General features: G+C 34.7%; 2 protein-coding genes across 2 annotated transcripts; both read right to left on the bottom strand.

The window, feature by feature from the left end:
* Window positions 1–1,981: 1,981 nt before the first annotated feature.
* Window positions 1,982–4,164, bottom strand: LOC127879239 (neuronal acetylcholine receptor subunit beta-3-like). Its single transcript, XM_052425992.1, has 2 exons — window positions 3,895–4,164; window positions 1,982–3,633 (listed from the first exon to the last, which is right to left on the bottom strand). The coding sequence occupies exons 1-2, from the start codon at window positions 4,102–4,104 to the stop codon at window positions 2,293–2,295; spliced, it is 1,551 nt and encodes a 516-aa protein (XP_052281952.1). The 5' UTR covers window positions 4,105–4,164; the 3' UTR covers window positions 1,982–2,292.
* Window positions 4,165–4,807: 643 nt separating this feature from the next.
* On the bottom strand, window positions 4,808–19,411 carry LOC127878383 (tolloid-like protein 2). The gene is made up of 10 exons (XM_052424908.1): window positions 19,381–19,411; window positions 14,577–14,661; window positions 13,334–13,434; window positions 10,335–10,490; window positions 9,761–9,875; window positions 9,280–9,407; window positions 8,731–8,895; window positions 7,093–7,234; window positions 6,667–6,794; window positions 4,808–5,028 (listed from the first exon to the last, which is right to left on the bottom strand). Exons 1-10 carry the CDS (start codon window positions 19,409–19,411, stop codon window positions 4,808–4,810), a joined length of 1,272 nt encoding a protein of 423 aa, XP_052280868.1.
* Between the last annotated feature and the right edge of the window lie 931 nt (window positions 19,412–20,342).

Genomic DNA, 20,342 nt, shown 5'->3' on the forward strand with positions numbered 1-20,342 from the left:
GAGAAGGGAGATAAGAAAGAACAAGGCATGAGTGTTAACACACCCCACGCAATGAATTGTTGCAGTTTTCCTTTGGGTTTTATATTCGGTTTAAATTAATTGATTTTCAAAGTCGTATGTTCTACCTTAATGTATGCAATTTTTTAGCATAAAGCCTATTATGGTTTACTTGCTGGTAGAAATAATGCACAACAGGTAGTGTTTATCGCTATTATTGAAATATAACTACCCATACAATTCAATATCATTTTATAATTGTTGTTACACTTCAATGACACACAATAACCTTTTGTTTTACATCGCTTCATGCAATACTGAAATAATTACAGTTTATTAATGTTTTTGATACGTTGTTTTATACATTAATCATAATTATGTGAAAGCATCTTAATTAGAATAACACCATAAAACATCACTTTTTTTTCACCAATAACATATTTATAAGGCAGACTCTCTAAAATAAAAATAATTGATTTCTAATGAACTTGCTCACAAGTATTTAAATTTTATCTTGATAGTTCATGACTTTCAAATATAAAATTGAAAGTTATTTTGGCTATCGCGATAGAAATTTTGGCCTGCAATAGTCCCGACTGGATCAAAACATTTTATAAGATACATAATAGTAAAACTAGGAATAAAAACATATATGTTTCCATCATTTAGGATGTCCATATCAAAGCAAACAAGACTGAGCAATTGAAAAAGGTAGTATGGACGGCACAGTATTAGTAAGGAGAATCAAACTTTTCATTATTTATTTTTAGCCATCAATGTCAATATTTATATAATATCTTTATTGAAAAAGACGTCTTATGCTTAAATATTTTAGTCACACTTTATGATGGTGCTATATGTAGAAATTATAGTATAATGGTAAAAATGGAAAATGCTACTGTCATTAGCCATCGTCAATTGTCCATATGGATAACGCAATAATACTACGTAATAACTAATGACACGGGTCTTGCGATAACGGGTCTTAAGTTATATGCATTCAGCGCAACTATAGACCAGCAAAATTCTCTGGTTTCATTAGCGGACACGGTAGCTCCATACCAGAATACGCCAAAGCACTGCTTGTCGCATATGTCGTTAAACCCATATTCGCATGACGCGGGTCAACTACAGTAAACGCTATAATCGAGATTTGGCGTTGTCACAATAGGTATTTCGAACGTGCAAATACACTTGCATGCATAAATAACACAGATTTAACAAACCATCTCATCCAATTTGAGCACGACATCAATACAAACACAGAACAAGAAATTAATGTCTAACATATTACATGTTTCATAATAACGTCAAGCAATCCTTCAGCGTTAAGTCCATTTTTTATTTACTCTCACTTGCTTTCAGAACCAGCTCATTCACCAACATCGACATTTCCAAATGAGCAAACGTGTTTTAAATTGTCACATTCATTAAATCCCATAAATATAAAAAATAAACTGTATACACATCCAAACAATGGCATCCTGATTATTAAATAGTTATTATATAAATCTCAGTGAAAGAATGTTCGCACTTTTTAGGAGCCTGTTATCATTATAATAAAGAAAACCAATGTGACGATAAGAGTAATAACCAAGAAGATGACAAACAAAATCATGTCGGAGCACTGGACAATGTCCGGCCACTCTACAGGCTCAATGCCATCCCCTGCCAGACTATCCTCAGGATCAGGGGTGCTGCAAATGCTGAGACTTTCCCTGTCCTTAAGATAACTTTTAAGTTCCTCCTTAGTATAAGGTTTCGGGACTGCTACGTCTGAAATTCCCCAGATCTCTGACACCGCTGATTGTGGTCGCTTCACCAGTATTGACTTTGTCGACAAAGATGCTGTTTTAGTATCGATGCTTGTCGAATTGGTTCCCGTAAATGCTACTCTTCCTCCTAAATTGCTAGAGTTTAACCTTCTTGCGCTCGCGCGGCTTTCGTTTCGAGATATTGGTCTGTTGCTTGCCTCGAAATAGTTCTGTTGGGACGTTACTGGTCGAATCCGATTTTCCATAAACGAGACGGACCGATTGATTTTCTTTAAGGCAGAGTTTTGACCATTTACTGGAGTGGTAGCTGATGGTTCGTCAGTGGGGCTGCTATTGCAAAACTCTCTAACCATTTCCATGTCAGAATCGTCATCTTTATTAATAATATTGGTGTGACAAACGGTTATTTCCTCGGTTTTCCCAAATTCGTGTTTATTTGGCTGTGTGTCGTCAGCTATAGCGATCATACCGTTCAATTTAAGACAAGTTTCCTTATTATTATCATGAATGGAAATGCGGCTTAAAATTCCGCCTCCGCAACAACTTTAATATTATTTGTCTTCTCGTAAAAATCGTCCGAAATATTGTCGCCTGCAAGAGTTTCTGATAGAATAGCCTCGTGTTGGACATTTCTTTCTACAAAAGGTGAGAGTGCTCTTGAGCTTTGGTGATTCTTTATGTCGATGTTTCCAGGTTTGTCTTGCTTGCAATCGTCGTTAATGTACCTGCCCTGATCATTTTGATTGTATTTAACAATACTAACAGCTAAAGCACTTTGATAATCTTCATCATTCTCTTTATCAGCGTTTTCATCAGATTCATCCGCATTGGTTACATCTAAATCCTCGCTCTCTAGAGATTCATGACTACACTCGCTCTCAACGTCAGAGTCATGTTCAGTATTTGAAGTATTTATTTCTGCTTCAACAACATGACGAACATTTGACTCATTCGGAAATCTTACGCGTTTGACCCTGTCGTGAAGTTTTTGTTGATTTTCTTCATCACTTTTCCCTACATACCCATTTAGTACTCTGGTTTCGTCTCTTGTTGTAATTTGTGTCTGAACGTCTATCGAATGTGCCCGGTCAGTTGTAATTGTCGTTTCTCTTCCCTTCACCAAAGAGTTCCTTTCAAATCGTATCGAGGAAGCTGTAAGCTCCCTTCGAAACAATACGTCGTTTTCACCAGCCATATATATGTAATCATACTGCGGGTACATCGGCACCTTTAACCGATCCTTAACTTCCTCTGGTTCAAGTTCCTCAGTCTTAGTTTCAGTGTCAACCAAATCATTCTCTTCTTGAAATTCTTGTTCAGGAGTATCTTTAATCCTACAAATCTTATTCCTGATTGCAAACATCTTTCGCACAAACCGATGAGTGCGATTGCTGATGGGGTAGCGTTTAGTCACAAAACTTGCTGCCCTGATTTGGAGGACTGTTAGCATTACCACTATGGCGCTGAAAAATGTCATCGTCAAAGAATAAGCGGCGTAGAGAGAAATGTTGTCAGAGTTGTCTGGCATGTAATCGTTTACGACAATTAAGACAACGACGAACGAGAGAAAGATCGTCATACTGAATCCAGACTTTTCCCCTGTTTCCACGGGAATAATAAAGGTGAAGACATTCAGAAATGCAAGCATGACGGTTGGAATGGTCATGTAAAACGTTATAAATCTAGAATTGCGTTCTATCAACAAATGAAATTTCACGGTTCCAGCCTGGTATGTGCTGGAGTTATCTACGCCCAGCGATACCAAACTCCATTCTGCGTTATCCTGAAAGTTGTGGTGTTTTTGTAAGCCGTTCTCGCCGAAGGCTGTTTTTACGGTACCTGAGCTACCCCATGTTCCAAACTAAAAAGGAAAAAAAATACTCTGTATACATTAGTGAATTGAATGAAGAAAAGTTGAAAATCCAATAGTTAAAGTGTTACAGTTTAGCGGTCCATTGAACTTTTCTGGTTTATATTACGTAAAGGAAAATGAGAATATATGTTTCTAGTTATCATACATATTTCTTTTTATCTGGTGATCTAAATGCATAGCAATAGGTGAGGAGATTTGATAAGAACATGTAAATACTATTATATACCAACACTCTGACGCATCACATACCTGCAAGGCGCACGTCTGTCGATCGTAGGGGAAATGCGTCATGTCAACTTGGCACGTGGTCTCAATTATCTGATACGGTCTCCATAAGCACGAACCGTTGTAGTTGACATTCACGTAGATGAACGATGAACCCATTTGCGTGATCTTCTCGAAGCCGTTCATGATAGCGATATCCGGCTTCCAGATGTCGTCCTGGGGAAGGAACACCATTACGATATCGTTGCGCTTTTCGGGCTCCCAGGCAAGACTAACATCCCGCCACGTGATCTCTAGCTGTAGCGTTGACGTCAGCTTCTGTTCAACCTAGCAAATAAAGCATAAACGTGTGTTTGCAGTGTGATATACACTGTGACCATCGATGTCGATTCTAAATTAACCTCAGTGATGTGCAAAGACTCTTCTTTCAGAACAGGGGCGAATGGGCCGGAAAGTAATGTTCCATAAAGTGAGTAAACAATAATTTAATAAAACATATATCGATTTGAAGTAGCATATTATTAATAAAGATCAATAAAACACATAATAATAGTATACATTTTTTTACAATTTTGTAATTCTACAATTCTTTAACGTACTACATTTTAGTATTTGCACATTCTGTCGCAAATAGCGTGGTAAGCCCTGTTTTGGCATAGACGTCGAAGGACAGTGAAGTTACAACTCTTACATAGAACGCTATGATAGCGCATAAAATCATACATTGGTAAGAAACATTTTTTTCAGTGACCCTTGTTGTTTTATATACTTTGTGTACATGGGCGTACTAGTTTTCTATAAAATACTAAAGACATCATGGCTTCATCCAACATTTTAGGGGCTAGTCGGGCCCCGCTAAAATCCATCCCTGTTATCACTTTAAAGAGTCGATAAGGGTAATACCTTATATAGCTTATATAAGTCTACAGTCTCCCGACTATATAAGTGGCCCTCCAGTACTTGCCTCGTCCAAACCATTTATGCCGACCAGATAGAAGTCAATGGTGGCTTCCAGGCCCTCGCTGACGTTACGCGTCTGCACCACATCGTTCCGGTAGTAAAACATGGAACCGTTCAAGGCTTCTATCACCGCCTCTACCGGCGGTCCTTGTGTTGCAGCGGGCGTCGTCGTTACTTCAGCGGCAACGCTACGCAACTCTTAAATTGATTGATTTTGAGGTTTGATGCTGTTGCCACGATTTGAGCTATACATACTGTTTAAACGTGCTGAATATTTTGTTTGTGATCACTATAATCGTAAATAAAATATAATTACCCCTTTCGAAAATACTGAATATCAATTGAAGCGAACGCAAACCATGCTACTATAAGTCATTTTAATACCATAATCGTTCTGATATATATGTACTGCAAAGTAGTCTTAGAACATATATAGTTTATATATATATATATATATATATATATATATATATATATATATATATATATATATATATATATATATATATATATATATATATATATATATATATGGAATTTAATAAATGTCTACCTGAATAGTATTTCAGCCTAAAACCATAGAAATTGAAAGAGTTGTCCGTATGGAAGTAAAGCAGATAGGCGTCCGTCGTGCCTTCCAGATTGTACTTCTTCAACCAATAACCATAGTGACCGCAGGTCCTATCGATCAAAGTACAACAAGGACCTGGATATGTCAGTGCAGGAAACATTGAAGTTCCAGAAACATTATCAGTCTTTTAAACATCTGCAAGTCTGTTTCACAACAAGCGACATTAGTCAACATAAGACACAATTTAAGAGGCAATGTTAACGTATACTAGTATACCGATAATAATTATAGTTTTAAAGGAACAATTCTGCGGTCACTAACTTGGAACAGATAAAAACACGAATTGGGCCATTAAACAAGCTGATATCCATGCTAAACTTCACACTGATTACATTATATATTTCAAAATACATCTCAAAGTATTGAAAATACAATAAAAATAAATTAACATAATCTAAGTTCGATATAATTGCTTTTTAATTACTAGATCTTTATATATTTTGATCGCATCAACCAAATTACAACTTAATGAGGCACAAACTTGATACCAGTCGCGTCATGCACACATTGGCCAGTGTGGCCTGCATTATGTTCTGGAGCTATGGTTTCCACAAATTAGACAACGAAACCTTGCATTACTTTACAGCCGACAGGGTAGCTCCTAACCAGACTGCGTGACTGAATGGGCTGGTCTGAAGCTAAGCTTGCCAAGACCCAAATTTGCATGACGCGGCTATTACGATCTTTATTAAGCGTTATTTGATTGAATAATAAAAGTCGAGAACACTCTTATTAATTATAATTAATGTATCAATAACACTCTCCGGCAAAGTTTGAAAAGACCGTACGTATTGTGAAAGAGGGAGAAAAGAATTTGGTGATGTTTAAATAAATTATGTCTGTATGGTGATTTGCGGTTTGTGGTTTGTCCGATTGTGTGGCCTGATACTGCAATTTAACGCTATTTCTAAATGCAGATACATGTAGTGCATGATTCACAATGCGTATAGTTATGCTGATGTTTAATTACGCACATAAAGAAGCAAACACAAATTACTATTCGTCATGTTGTGGTTTACGATTTAATTTTCAAACAATATTCAGACCGTTCCCATGTTTAACGCAGGAAATTTGGTATTAAATGTAGGCCTTTTAAATTAAAAGACATCAAATGAAACAGAGAAGGCTTCAGTGCTTAATCCAAGAAGTTCAACATCGATTTAAAACAATTCTAATGAAAAGGTAATCCAACATTGATAACATACCGCGGAACAAGGCGAACCAGTCAACACTGCAGCCAGGAGAGCTCTCGATCCAAGAGTAACTGAACGAAAGCACTAGGCGGTACAGACTTGGATCTTCCACAGTTATAAGCCAGAACACTTCGGCGTTGCTGTAACCAAAGGAAACAAACCATGATCGCTGCTGATCACGTGACAATCGACAACTTATAATAACAGGTCGTGTAAAGAGGCGTGGTCAATTGACGATATGCATGATGAGATTTATAACCATGAATGCATGTGGCTAGCCAATCAATCTCCGACAAGAGAGTCCCAACGTTTACATTTTACATGACGGGTCCGTCGAATGAATATATACTTGCTTTCTGAACACTTTAAGCACCTACAGATACGGCTGCAAAATTATATCTCAGCCACAAATCTGCGCCAGTAATGTTTAACACTCACTTTTCATATTTAGTACTCCAGTAGCTAGGGATCGTAGGGCTCGTAATTGTCAATATCCATCTAGCATTTGCATTCAAGTAAGACGTTTGGAGGTTGTACGTTCCGTCCAATGACTTGAAATCCTCTCTGCAATACGGATAAGCTGAAACAATACGAAGAACATCATTGCCATATGACGGAATAAGTTACTATAGTTACTTTCCCGCGTTGGTTTTAAAGTGCAAATATCTTTACTTTGTAATGCGCAATTTCTAAACCTATCGGAACCAAGCATTCAAAAAGAATGTTTGTGATGTTATTTACATGTAAAGTTATGTAATCAATATTATTGACTATTAAAAATATAATCCAAAAGGCGCTCAAATTTTTTATTTTTTTCACAGCATGTTTTAATCATATACACGAGGAATACAGTTGTCATTTTCGTTTTCATTAAATCAGTAGATTTCGTGTTAACATATTTTCGGAAGCACTTTCGTATTGAAGATCATTGTAAGAACAAATGGGCAGGAGATATTGATTGCAACATATGTATGTTGATGAAACACCATATGTTTGTTATGGCTTTTAATTCAAACACGTTTGTAAAATGAATGATACAACAAAACAATTCCATTGGAATATTTTCTCAGACAAGCCATCTGCTCCACCATTCTCTACCTAAGATCGTGCCAATTCTTATATAAAAAGCAATTTATTAAATGTTTTGGTGTAGTTTATAAGTAAATATCAGTAATTTAAAACGATAAACCACTGTTTAAATTCGCCCGCTGAACAATTCAAATATAAATGCAGCATAAAAAAAACATTAATTAAAACTTGTTTTGTTTTTGTTTTCGCTAGATCTTTGATCACTCATGAATTAAAAGCGATAATCTACCAAAACCAACAAAAAACACAATATATATTAGATAATATATCTGATGTTAATATAAAAAGCATGATCTTAGCCATATATTTTATTATCGATGAAGGTTTTCATGTTTAGGTCCGTGAAGGCCAAGAGTAACAAAGTTTCAAGACAACTGCACTTTCTTATTGATGTGTTGAACAACACATGCACACATAAAGGCGTAGTACCAAAAGTAGAAATCAATTGATTGCATTATTCGTTGTGTAAATGGATATAAATATATATATTATATATACATTGCAAGTTTTAACATCAGTGACGTAGTAGGACTTTGAATCCCATTGCGGGCACTAACAACTATGATAATAAGCATTTGTTTGCATAAATCTACATGCTCCAATTGATAGCGTAGTAGCGAGGTTTGTATAAGATTGTAAGTATTAATCGTGGAATAGATCACGCATAATATAAATACACATTCGCATAGCAAAGGTTTGGCATAGGAGTTTAATTTTAACTGCTGGAACCAATTTTGGCGTCAAAAACACACGCATGTATTAATGTACAAAACTTCTAACCCATAGCAAAGGCATGGTGTTGAAATTTATTTCCTTTGCTGCTACCAATTATGGCGTCCATCAACAAACGCACGCAATAATATGTTTAATGTCTTACCCATATCAAAAGGCGTGGTAGCGGAGTTTGATTCTGATTGCTGGCACAAATAATTGTTACCAATTAGTATGGATCAACACACGCATGCTTTCATCTTCTTAACTTCTTACCCATATCTATGGCGTAGTAGCGGAGTTTGAATCCAACAGCGGGCACTAAGTAGTCCGAATGGAACTCTATCATCATCCGGTTACCGACGGTTTGGTAGCGGTACTTAGGAACCTTATAGCCACACACCCGATTAATCCGTTTCAGTGAATCGTTTAGGCCAGTAACTGTAACACGGTTTGGATTGATGTATTGTAGTTGCGAATCTGAATGTACGTGCTAATGTATAAGAACTAACATTTTTAAAAATCGTTTTGAGTTAGTTTCTTTTGATCCCGACAATCTAAGTACCGGTGAAGATAAATTATCAAATTTAATGTTTTTCATTGTGGTATTCAAAGTGGAGATACAAAAATTAATTCACTCAATAAATCTTTGGGGAACAAATTAAATATTAAAATACGTAATTAAGTCGCCCTGGCGTAGTGGACATGTTGTCCGCATAGCGACCGAGAGGTCTTAGGTTCGATTAGATGTTTTTAAATCGGACATTTCCATAATCTTGTGGAATAACGTCCGATGAAAACGCCGCGTGTTTGATGTAATCTAACCTTCGTAGAAGGCCAGGTTATCATAGTCGCAGTAGAGGTTGGTTTCCATTCCGTATCCCCCTGGCTCGAACTCGATCTCCACGGCGTGGTTCTCCGGGGCAGTGATGTACCAGATGCAGTCCATGTTACTGTGACAAATATACAGAATCATTTGCGTAATGTTGACATATTATTTTATTTTAAATAAGTAAATTGTAGAAGCACATTTCCCGAATATCATAAAATATATCAATCTTCATACATGTGAATTATTTATTAATATACGACGATAACAACATTGTGTGCATTTATACCCCATGTACGACATCCATTATTCATAGCCGTATTCATAAACGCACCAATATCAATGCGTTTAAGGCTTTTACAAGCTTCGCACACACGTACAAAAGCATATTAATCCCCGATATAGAATCATATAGAAATCTCGATTAGTTTAATAATTAACTCGAATTATATACGTTGTTTATCCACGCATACTTACGTCTTATAATTAGATCGTGATACCGAGAGATATTCGAAGAATGTACGGTTAGGAGTGTTCAAATAGATGCCTGTCTCGTTGCACTCCTCTAGTACCGAGATGTTGGAAGGGTCCACTTAAAGTGAAAAATATTGTATCGGTAACTCACAGCTTATGTAAATAAAGCAATTAATTTTGATGAAAAAATCTATGTATAGTCATTGTTATACATGTACCTTTATTTCGAAGTTCTAACCTGTTTATGTAAGTTCTAGTTTGAAAGGAAATGTCAATGTTTAGTTCCCATGATACCTTAGGTTTTTTGCTAGTCACAATCCCATACTGTTTCGCTTTTTACGAGTAGTACTTTAAACAATGACACGGAGTATAGTCCACACTGTTACCTGTATACATTGCTACACTAACACGTTCACGTTAAGAGGTAGGAGGACAGCACGTGTTCTTATGAGCAAATATCAACATTTGTATTGTGCATGTACACTAACATGCATGTATTTGATCGCAAACGAACTCACTGACAGTTGAAACTGTTCAAACAATTCTTTTTAACAAAAAAGGGCATAAGTTAACTTACAATTGCCTACGTCATATGTCAGAAGAAAGCCGTAATGTTGATTTTCGGAATTTGGCGCAAACACTACTCTGCCAAAGTGTCCGGTCGTGTAAACTGGCTCAAGCTCAACAGCGAAGTTATTTTTTCCCAGCAATAAACTGTCACTTCGATGTAAGCCTTAAAAGCAAGACAATTATGTGATTCTTAAAATAGAAGGGTAATAAGTGTTATCCGTAAACAATGCAAAAGCAGCCATCCTTAGATGAAATACATTAGTATTATTGTTAAAGGCTTTATGTGACTTGAATACAAGTGAAGATTTTTTTAACCAGTTATAAACTTCGTATAATATCATTTTATTTTGTAAATTTCCGTTACCCCGAATGGTCTCCAAGTATGTGCGTAAACTGCGATAATTTGGTCAAAATAAATACAATATATTTGTTCATAAATGCGTCACAATATTAAATGCCGCTGTGGTGTAGATATAAAACGTACGCTTGATAAGACTATTTTATAAACGTTTTCTTTATTTGCGATTATACTTATTGTCGACTATTCAAAATAGTATAGTTTTGTAAATTAATGCATGACATGACATTTAATTTTGATAAGTGCTCACAAGTCAATTCGAAATTCCCTCGGTCTTATACATAAGCGAAAACGTATTTTAAATTTCAAGATTTTATTGCGTACTTCCTTCAGAGTAGGTCCCATGTAAACACATTGTTTGATGCAATATCAATTGATTATCCATATTTACGTTTGCACAATTTTAAAGGGATCTTTTCACGCTTTGGTAAATTGACAAAATTGAAAAAAGTTGTTTCAGATTCGCAAATTTTCGTTTTGGTTATGATATTTGTGAGGAAACAGTAATACTGAACATTTACCATGCTCTAATATAGCCATTATATGCATCTTTTGACGATTTTAAAACCTAAAAATTATAAAGCGTTGCAACGCGAAACGATTGAATAATTTGGAGAGTTCTGTTTTTGTCGTTAAATTTTGTGAAACTACGAAGATTTCTCATATAAGGTATAAAATACGTTAATGTGTACTCGGCGGAATAGCTCAGTAGGCTAAAGCGTTTTTACTTCAGGACTCTGGCAGGACTCCAGGGGTCACTGGTTCGAAACCTGCTCAGGGCAATGTTTTTTTCCTTTTTTTAATTTTATTCTTGATTTTTTACTGGAGCTTTTACGATCCAATGTTTACATTTATCAATATAAAGCATTTAATGAATAAGTTATAAAATGCCAAAATCTGTGAAAAGGCCCCTTTAATAATGTGGAAGCTATGTTAAACTGAATACAACATATAATTGTGTAGGTAAGCAATATGAACTGATTAGTTAGAACTTTTTCGTACACGATTGCTTTCATTGATAAATGAAGCACTACATGTTATTCAAATTTGCAAGCAGTTTATGATGGTTGTTTATAAATACGACGTGTTTTATAAATTCATGCAACATGAAAATTCTCAAGTGGAAGCAAATTAGAATAACTGATAATCTTAATTATTCGGTATTTCGTCTGTCTTCAAGACATTAGACCTTGGTGTAGCGTACTATAAGCTTCTCACGGGGTACTTAAAGAACCAGGGTCGTCTCGTTTCTGAAAAGACACATCTTACCATGCAATCAAAATAAATAGTATTAAATGTTGCTTTTGGCCGCCAACGTGGATAACTGAAGTTTTATTTTTATCTTGTTAGCCATTGACTTACTTAACACACCTCCTGTCTGAGGCTTCTATAGCTTACAGCCATAAATAATAGAGCGAACGGTAGGACTTAATTTTGATGAGATTGACAGTCGTCGTGTCTGATTGTTTGTTCTGCATTATTAACTATTATCAATAATAAGGCGTAGACAACTTTGGTTATGTTTACAGCTTGCATCTGTAACAGTGGCAATATATGGCCCGACTTGAACAAGAATATTAAAGTTGTAAACTAATGTTTTTCAATTAAGAGGTTAGAGATGAGGCCTTCTAAGCTCTGATGTAACCATTGTTATTCAGTTCAAATAGGGCCGCTTGTACATATAACAAGGAAGCGATTCAGTCACATATCTATGTATATAATGGTATTTCTCTTAAACACGCCCCTCTGAAATGCGTAGTATCGAATTAATTTTCACTTTGCATTTATCTATGAGTCTATACCATGAAATTAATCTGACATAAAATACAAAGTCGGATTTAGCGATACAAAACTTAAATACATGCATATACATGTAATGAGGCCGTAAATACACAACAGCGATTGGTGTATGCAGTCAAGAATTAAGCATTAAACCAAAAGTGGTTTATGTACGTACAGAAAACGCATGTAATAATAAAACTTTAAAGTAAATCGTGACAAAAGTATTTAAGCAATGTAAGCAATTAATTGTATATATTTTAAGTATTGAAAGATGTATGCAAACATGGTCACGAAGTTAGTACAACTGAACTAACATATTGACCTTATGCTCGTGAGATATAAGGTAAGTGGACTTTTTTAAAATCCCAAACTCGGAGATCTGTTTACTAATTTGAGTTTTCATAGATCTGTGGATGACTTGATGTCGTTCTAATTAAGTGACTTAAATTTTTAGAATTGATGGGAATTGGAAAATGTATTACGTAGCATTAGGAATTTGCAAAATTTATTACGTTACATTACACTTCTTAATTCAAATATGCAATTGTATAGCCTCTAAAATTCATCGTTAAATACTTATTTTTTCCGTAATAGAAACTATTTATATAATATTCTTTTTTCCCCCGATATTTCATTTATAAAAATCACTATAATGTTTTTAGATCGGACACTACCATGGGAAACATGCGCGAAGGCTGGTGACGCTCAAATAAAATGCACACATGTATGTTTTAATGTTGTTTAAGAACAGTCAAGTTTGATAAATGTCAAGTCCTGTCTTACATATCACATGACAGAACGTGTGTATTTCTTAAATATATTCAGCTTAGATTTCTTTTTAAAAATAGATTTTTGCAAACACTAACCATCATAAATCTTCAAAAAGTCAGTGCTGCCTAAGTCGGTGAAGCTCACATAAAACATGATTCCCATCGGTGCCCAGAAGGTCCAACTGCAGGAGTCGTTGCTTAGAGGAAAATCACAAGTACAGATTAATACAAATAAACACATTTCGTTGTCATATATTGCTATATAAGGGATCATATTGAAAATGTATTAAATATAATATATGTTATGAAAATCGATGCATAATTTGAAAAATTACATCAATATCTGAATGTTCTTCCGCCTTCTGGCATATAGCGTATGGCAAGTAGCTCAATCCTGGGTCCATGAGGTCAAAAATTAAGTCGCGCCCTCTATTCGTTACATGCGCGCTACACAGAAACACTGCAGCGTTAGATCAGAACGACTTCCAAGTAACCTAACAGCTATGTAGACACGACGATGAAACCATGCAGCAATCTTTAATGCGATGCACTGCAATCATACTGTGGATTATTGGTCAAGGTAATAAGTGAAACTATTGTCATCTTATACATTTAGATGCTTTTTAAGTAACAGTTTTTCCGTATTGGTCATGTTTTCCTGTATTATTTGCGATGTTCAGACTCTATCGTGCTCGCAAAATGACGAAATTTTCGTTAAATATTATACGTCAATGGATAATTAAGGATACAGGGTCCGACATTAAAATTGTATTTTACTTTTTATTCCACCATATTAAAACGTTAACGGAATGCAAATAAGACCTTTCTGTAAAAAGGCGACCATTAAACTGTTGCTTACTGTTTGCAAAGAATAATCTTTTGTTTAACGCCGGGCCCATTTAATTACCTATATATACATTAAGCAATATATACTAGCATATTACGATACATATTAAAAACGTACACATTTGCCATTTTCTATAGTAAAATCTGGCACTAAGTTGTTAACCTTTGCTCGGTCTATGGTCAGTGAAAACTAATGTCGACATCATCATGATATGTCTTTAACCATACTTCTTAATGTAGTTTCGTTTCGTGAAGATATAAATAGCTCAATATATATAATCATTATATGTGAAATATTTTCTGAATCTTTTAGTTAATGTTTACCTAAGGCTGATAATTGTCAAGTAATACGTGAACATTGATATTGACTGATACTGGGTGGATACGAGACGCAGCTGACATAAACATCGCATTGTCCGGCCGAACCGATGAAAAATTAGTATTGTATACAGGATAATGTTATTATAATACGTTATTGAAAGTGTAGTCTTACTCAGAGAATCTTGATGGTAAATTTGGAGACATTAGTTGACCAGGCCCCGTCACGTTGATACGATCTGCACAGTTCGGTATGAGTGCTGAAATATGGAATACCTAAATACATGTTTATGATAATGTTTCTTCTCAAGCCACATTTTTCCGCACACCAGTGAACACTACGATGTGATAATCAACATTTCAGTGCAAAGAAGTTACTCTCAGTTCACGTTTACTTATGGTTAATTTGTGTTCCAACTATTAATGCAAATGGAAATATTATTTTTTAATATAACCGTAAGCCCATCTATTAATTTACTATCACAAACTTTGTATATGATTCGAACAACTAGATTGTGTATTTTTATGTAAGATGCATGAATACGGACACTCACTTGTAAAACGTTTAGTGAGAGTGCATGTATTGTGTGAATAATTACGTCTCCGATTTCAAGATAAGTTATACTCGTTGAATTTGGCATTCAATTGATATAGCCCTGTAATGTTTAAGAACAATATGGGTCAGTTTTCAGTGCTTACTTATATGTCAGTATAATTACGTCTTATCATTTCGTTGAGTAGTTTTTTAAGATCTTTTCTCTAATTGCTGTAAATCTCCGTTCACTCTATGTATTGACCCAACCCAATAATATCACTTAACATGTATATTTAAATAGAAATGAATGTTTTGAAGATATACGCAAGATTTGAGGTTAAGATTTTAAACGACCACTTTTTAAAGTACCCAGTCGCGAAATTTAAAAAATATATAATCAATGTTTAAAGATGTAGTAGCAAGGGTATGTTACTTAATCTGACAGAGCATATGCATATTAAGCAATACTACGGTAATAAGCAGGCTGGGAAAACAATTCTTTACAAGCTTTAAATTGCTACGTCATACGTATATTTAAATATCTGCAATATTTCATTGACACTCGTGTTTTATTTCAATTGTTACCTTTGTTTAAACAGTTTGTGCCCGTCGTGTAATGAAACATGCAAACATAAAGCGCTCTCACATTAAACCATGTTGAGACAATTGTATCTGAAGTAATTCTATGAAATCACTGTTGGCATGCTAGCATCTGAATAAACATTCGATTCGATAAAGTTCAATGTCAATTGTTATTAAAGCGGGTATATACGATTTTGTCAAATATTTATGAATTTATATAAACTGTGTAAAAAACTTATTATATATATATTTCAATATAAATTAAAATAAAAGTTAAGAAGAACATGTGTCGAAAAATGCGAAATAAGCCAGATATTTAATTCTGAAATTGAAAACGGCTGTACAGCCGAATTCGCCAGCATGTATACCATACGTGTACGATGTGTATCCAAACTTACGAGGGGTGTTCAAGAAGATCGTGGATTTTCGCTATAACTTTCATTTGGTAACATAAATGGACAAACAAATAGCATGTTAAGAATATTTCGTCCTTTCCAAATATACTCTCCAAATATCATGGAAATGCATAAAACAATAAATATATATCAGAGATTTAAACATGTGCACAATGCGTGTAACGTTTCTGTTCAACGTCAATGACGTTATGAAGTTAACAACTATCTTTTCCACATAATCACCTCCAACGCGAATGCACTTTATGTGTCGGGAAATCCACCTGTCAAAAGTGTCTCTATACCAGTCAGCGTCAAAAGACGACACGATTCGCTTTGCTGCAACTGTAAGTTCCTGTTTACTTGCAAAGCGAATACCGCGCAACTGTGATTTAACTTCCGGGAAGACGCGGAAGTCCATAGGGGCCAAATCCGGGCTGTAAGGAGGACTTAGGCGCTGTCACGTAAAATTTGCCGTAAATTCTGTTTATCAACGACATTTAAACCAAATTTAAATTCGCGTAACGCTCATACTTATAATAAAATACACGCGTGCGCCACATGTCGTTACTGAGGTCTCTATGGCAACGCGTTTCAAACGCGCATTATGGAATTCATGCATTTTAAGCTTATATATAAAGTCCGTGATAATTGGTTTGTATAATATGTAAAATTTCATTGACTTTTGCCGGCAAACTAATAAGTTATAGCGAAAATCTACGAACTTCTGGAACACCCCTCGTAGTTTAACGGTTAATAATACAAAGACGAATGCTTCGGTTATTGTAGGAAAATATGTACGTCACTATCGGCTCGGGGCGCTAATTTGTCTATGCTGCATTTTATGAAATTCGGCTTTAATGCATAATTTTTCTTGCCTATTTTGTGTTATTGTAACATATTTTATCAATATATTACAATTAAACACATATGAAAAATCGTATATACCCGCTTTAAAGTAAATATACAATGCGAAATTTCTGTCAATTAATTGAAAGTTTTTTGTAAGTTGCATGATGATCAGTATTAGGCTTTCTGTCGCATAAAACATATGACCGCTCGCCCCCGTGTGCTTGATTATAACATACATACATTTCGTATTTACAATTACTAAAAAAAGCATACTTCACATATATGAACTAATTAAAATATAATATGTTTGTATCCGACAAGTATATTAAATGCCGGTAAAGCCTCCTTATAAATTCCTCCTTACAGTCATTGCAATAAAAGCTGTTCAGGGCATGAACAATGCCCAGATATGTTGTTTGTTTTCGGTGGGATTTAAAGGGATCTTTTCACGCTTTGGTAAATTGACAAAATTGAAAAAAGTTGTTTCAGATCCGTAAGTTTTCGTTTTAGTTATGATATTTGTGAGGAAACAGTAATACTGAACATTAACCATGCTCTAATATAGCCATTATATGCATCTTTTGACGATTTTAAAACCTAAAAATTATAAAGCGTTGCAACGCGAAACGATTGAATAATTTGGAGAGTTCTGTTTTTGTCGTTAAATTTTGTGAAACTACGAAGATTGCTTATATAAGGTATAAAATACGTCACGAAAGTGTACTCGGCGGAATAGCTCAGTAGGCTAAAGCGTTTTTACTTCAGGACTCTGGCAGGACTCCAGGGGTCACTGGTTCGAAACCTGCTCCGGGCAATGTTCTTTTCCCTTTTTTATTTTTTTTCTTGATTTTTTACTGGAGCTTTTATGATCCAATGTTTACATTTATCAATATATAGCATTTAATGAATAAGTTAAAAAAATGCCAAAATCTGTGAAAAGGCCCCTTTAAACTATGGCGTACAAAAATCGCCCATGTCTATGAACTTGTTCCTGTACTTTTATCGCGCACTGCGTATAGCTGTACTTTTAATAGTACTTTTAAATCATAAAGATTTTATTACTGCCGATGATTTTTCCGCTCCTGCTCATAATATACACGGGGCAAAATTTACATTATGAATAAACAAATACATGTACATATTTAATGGAGCGTTTAATAAAAAGCATACACAAGATTAGATTAAACGAAAATTAAATATCGTAGTAATCGTCGATATCCCGCTGTAGGTGCAATATTTAAATAATGGAGATATAAGTGTGCGCATCTAATTTTTTGGACGCGTTTTAAATGTTAACCTCGCGCGAAATAATTTCTTAATGCAATAAGTATACAATGGAATTTGTTAATTTAAAAAAAAAAGGTCTATTAAGAACAAATAAATTATGCAAACGTTTCATAAATTGCGATGAATGTCAAACAAAACCATTTATTGAACTTTTACAACAAATGCCTAATGTTTAAAATATGTACAATAAAAAAACACATGTTCCATGAAAACTATGAACATAATCAGGAAGATAAAAATTCGACCCCAAAATGTGCATTTACAAGATATAAGGCCATATATTTGCTGTGGATGAGATTCAATGACCATAGAATTACGAACTAATATCATTTTGTATGAAGACACTGATAGTATGAACAAAAACACGCTATAGATTCTTTAAAAACTATTAAGACACTTAAAATAGATGTTTTATAGATGAAATAATATATTTATAAATATTTTGGTCAATTATCACTACATTTGTACAATATCGTTATTATTTTAAAAGGTATGAAGATGAAATACATATATTTAAACGTGTGTAATTCAATGAAAGAATCATACGATTAATCTGTTACCTTAAAGGGATCTTTTCACGGTTTGGTAAATTGACAAAATTGAAAAAAGTTGTTTCAGATTCGCAAATTTTCGTTTTAGTTATGATATTTGTGAGGAAACAGTATTACTGAACATTTACCATAGTCCAATACAGCCATTATATGCATCTTTTGACGAGTTGAAAACCTAAAAATGATAAAGCGTTGCAACGCGAAACGATTGAATAATTTGGAGAGTTCTGTTGTTGTCGTTTAAATTTACGAAACTACGAAGATTGCTTATATAACGTATAAAATACTTAATCTGTGTATACCCGGCGGAATTACCGAGAGGGTTAATGCATTTTTACTTTAGACTAACTCCAGGACTCCTGGGGTCACTGGTTCGAGCCCTGGTACCGGCTACTTTTTTTCCTTTTTTAAATTTTATTCTTGATTTTTACTGGAGCTTTTAAGATCCAATGTTTACATTTATCAATATAAAGCATTTAATGACAAACTTCAAAATATGCCAAAATCTGTGAAAAGGCCCCTTTAATACTCTTACCTTACTTTCCGTGGAATAGGTGCATGCATTTTTAAAATCTGTTACATAAAGTAATAATACGTTCACATAAAGTCACTTTTAACTACCCGTTAATGAAATATTTACTTAGTTATGACTAATCTGAATATATAATGAATAATCATTCAACCAACAGAACAATCCTTCTGTCTGGAGCAACCTAATTTTAAAACGTACCAGACGAAGTATATTATGGTGCAACAAACATTTACCGACTGTTAACTTACCCGTATCCGAAGTATACGCAATGAAGAACATCACTTCAAAACTCTTGCTCTCATACGACCAACTTTCTGGTGTAGCAAGTTTCAACGTCATTTTCCCGTATACACTCGCGTAAATCTGGTGGTTGAAATTCTCATCGCAAATCGTAGCTGGTAATGAACCGCCTGTATATACAGCACACGATGCATTCAAAACACGTTTCTAGACAGTCGACTTCAAAACAATTCTACGCTCGATTTTAATATCTGAAAACTGAATTAAAAACAAGAAAATCGATTGTTTTAATATGCAATTTACCAAAATGTATCTCCAACCGATCTCTTTCTGTGGTAGTGTTGCCACACTTAGAATCAATTTGTGTCGACCGAACATGCAGTACGATCTGAGACCCCGCTGGACTGACAATAGTCCACGTGCAGTCGCTAAAATGAAAACAAAACAAGAGTGCTCAGTGCATCGTCAATAGGACGATCAGAATGCATTGGTAGCATTTCGAAACGTGTTCAAATCGCATAGATGCTTATAGACAAAATAAAATCATACACATACATATGGAAAAGAAATCAGCAGTATAAAAACGTATTTTTAAAGTACATGTATGTTAGTCAAAACGTCTTACTAAAACCTTGAAATAAGAAACGGTGTGTACATGTAATATATAATAATTATGTTTTAACTTAGAACTGTGTAATATAACTTCGATAACAATACATCGTAACGATGTTTATTAGATATGTTGATGTAAACTGGATAGTCATGTGTGAGTATTAGTTGATCCGACTGCAAAAAAAAAAAGAATTGAAAAAAGCCCGCTTTAAGAGTTTGCTCACCGATGATTTAATAGTTATGAACAGTTGTGTATTTGGGCGATTTCTATGAACCGATGAAGTTTATGTGAAAGTATATTATTCTTTTGAACAAAAGCATTTGGAAAGAGACATGTTTCACAGATCACTTAAGTTCT

The sequence above is a fragment of the Dreissena polymorpha genome, chromosome 4 (genome assembly GCF_020536995.1).
Source record: "Dreissena polymorpha isolate Duluth1 chromosome 4, UMN_Dpol_1.0, whole genome shotgun sequence".
Lineage (NCBI taxonomy): Eukaryota > Metazoa > Mollusca > Bivalvia > Myida > Dreissenidae > Dreissena > Dreissena polymorpha.

What these genes read in the sequence shown, in the direction of transcription:
- LOC127879239 (XM_052425992.1), bottom strand. Translation starts at nt 4,104, where the DNA reads ATGGTGTTCCTTCCCCAGGACGACATCTGGAAGCCGGATATCGCTATC. An exon ending in GACAGACGTGCGCCTTGCAG is followed by an intron (nt 3,634 to 3,894) that starts GTATGTGATGCG and finishes TTTCCTTTTTAG; the next exon opens with TTTGGAACATGGGGTAGCTC.
- LOC127878383 (XM_052424908.1), bottom strand. Translation starts at nt 19,411, where the DNA reads ATGTTCTTCATTGCGTATACTTCGGATACGG. An exon ending in GACATATGACGTAGGCAATT is followed by an intron (nt 9,876 to 10,334) that starts GTAAGTTAACTT and finishes TTTCACTTTAAG; the next exon opens with TGGACCCTTCCAACATCTCG. An exon ending in TAACCTGGCCTTCTACGAAG is followed by an intron (nt 8,896 to 9,279) that starts GTTAGATTACAT and finishes ACCGTGTTACAG; the next exon opens with TTACTGGCCTAAACGATTCA.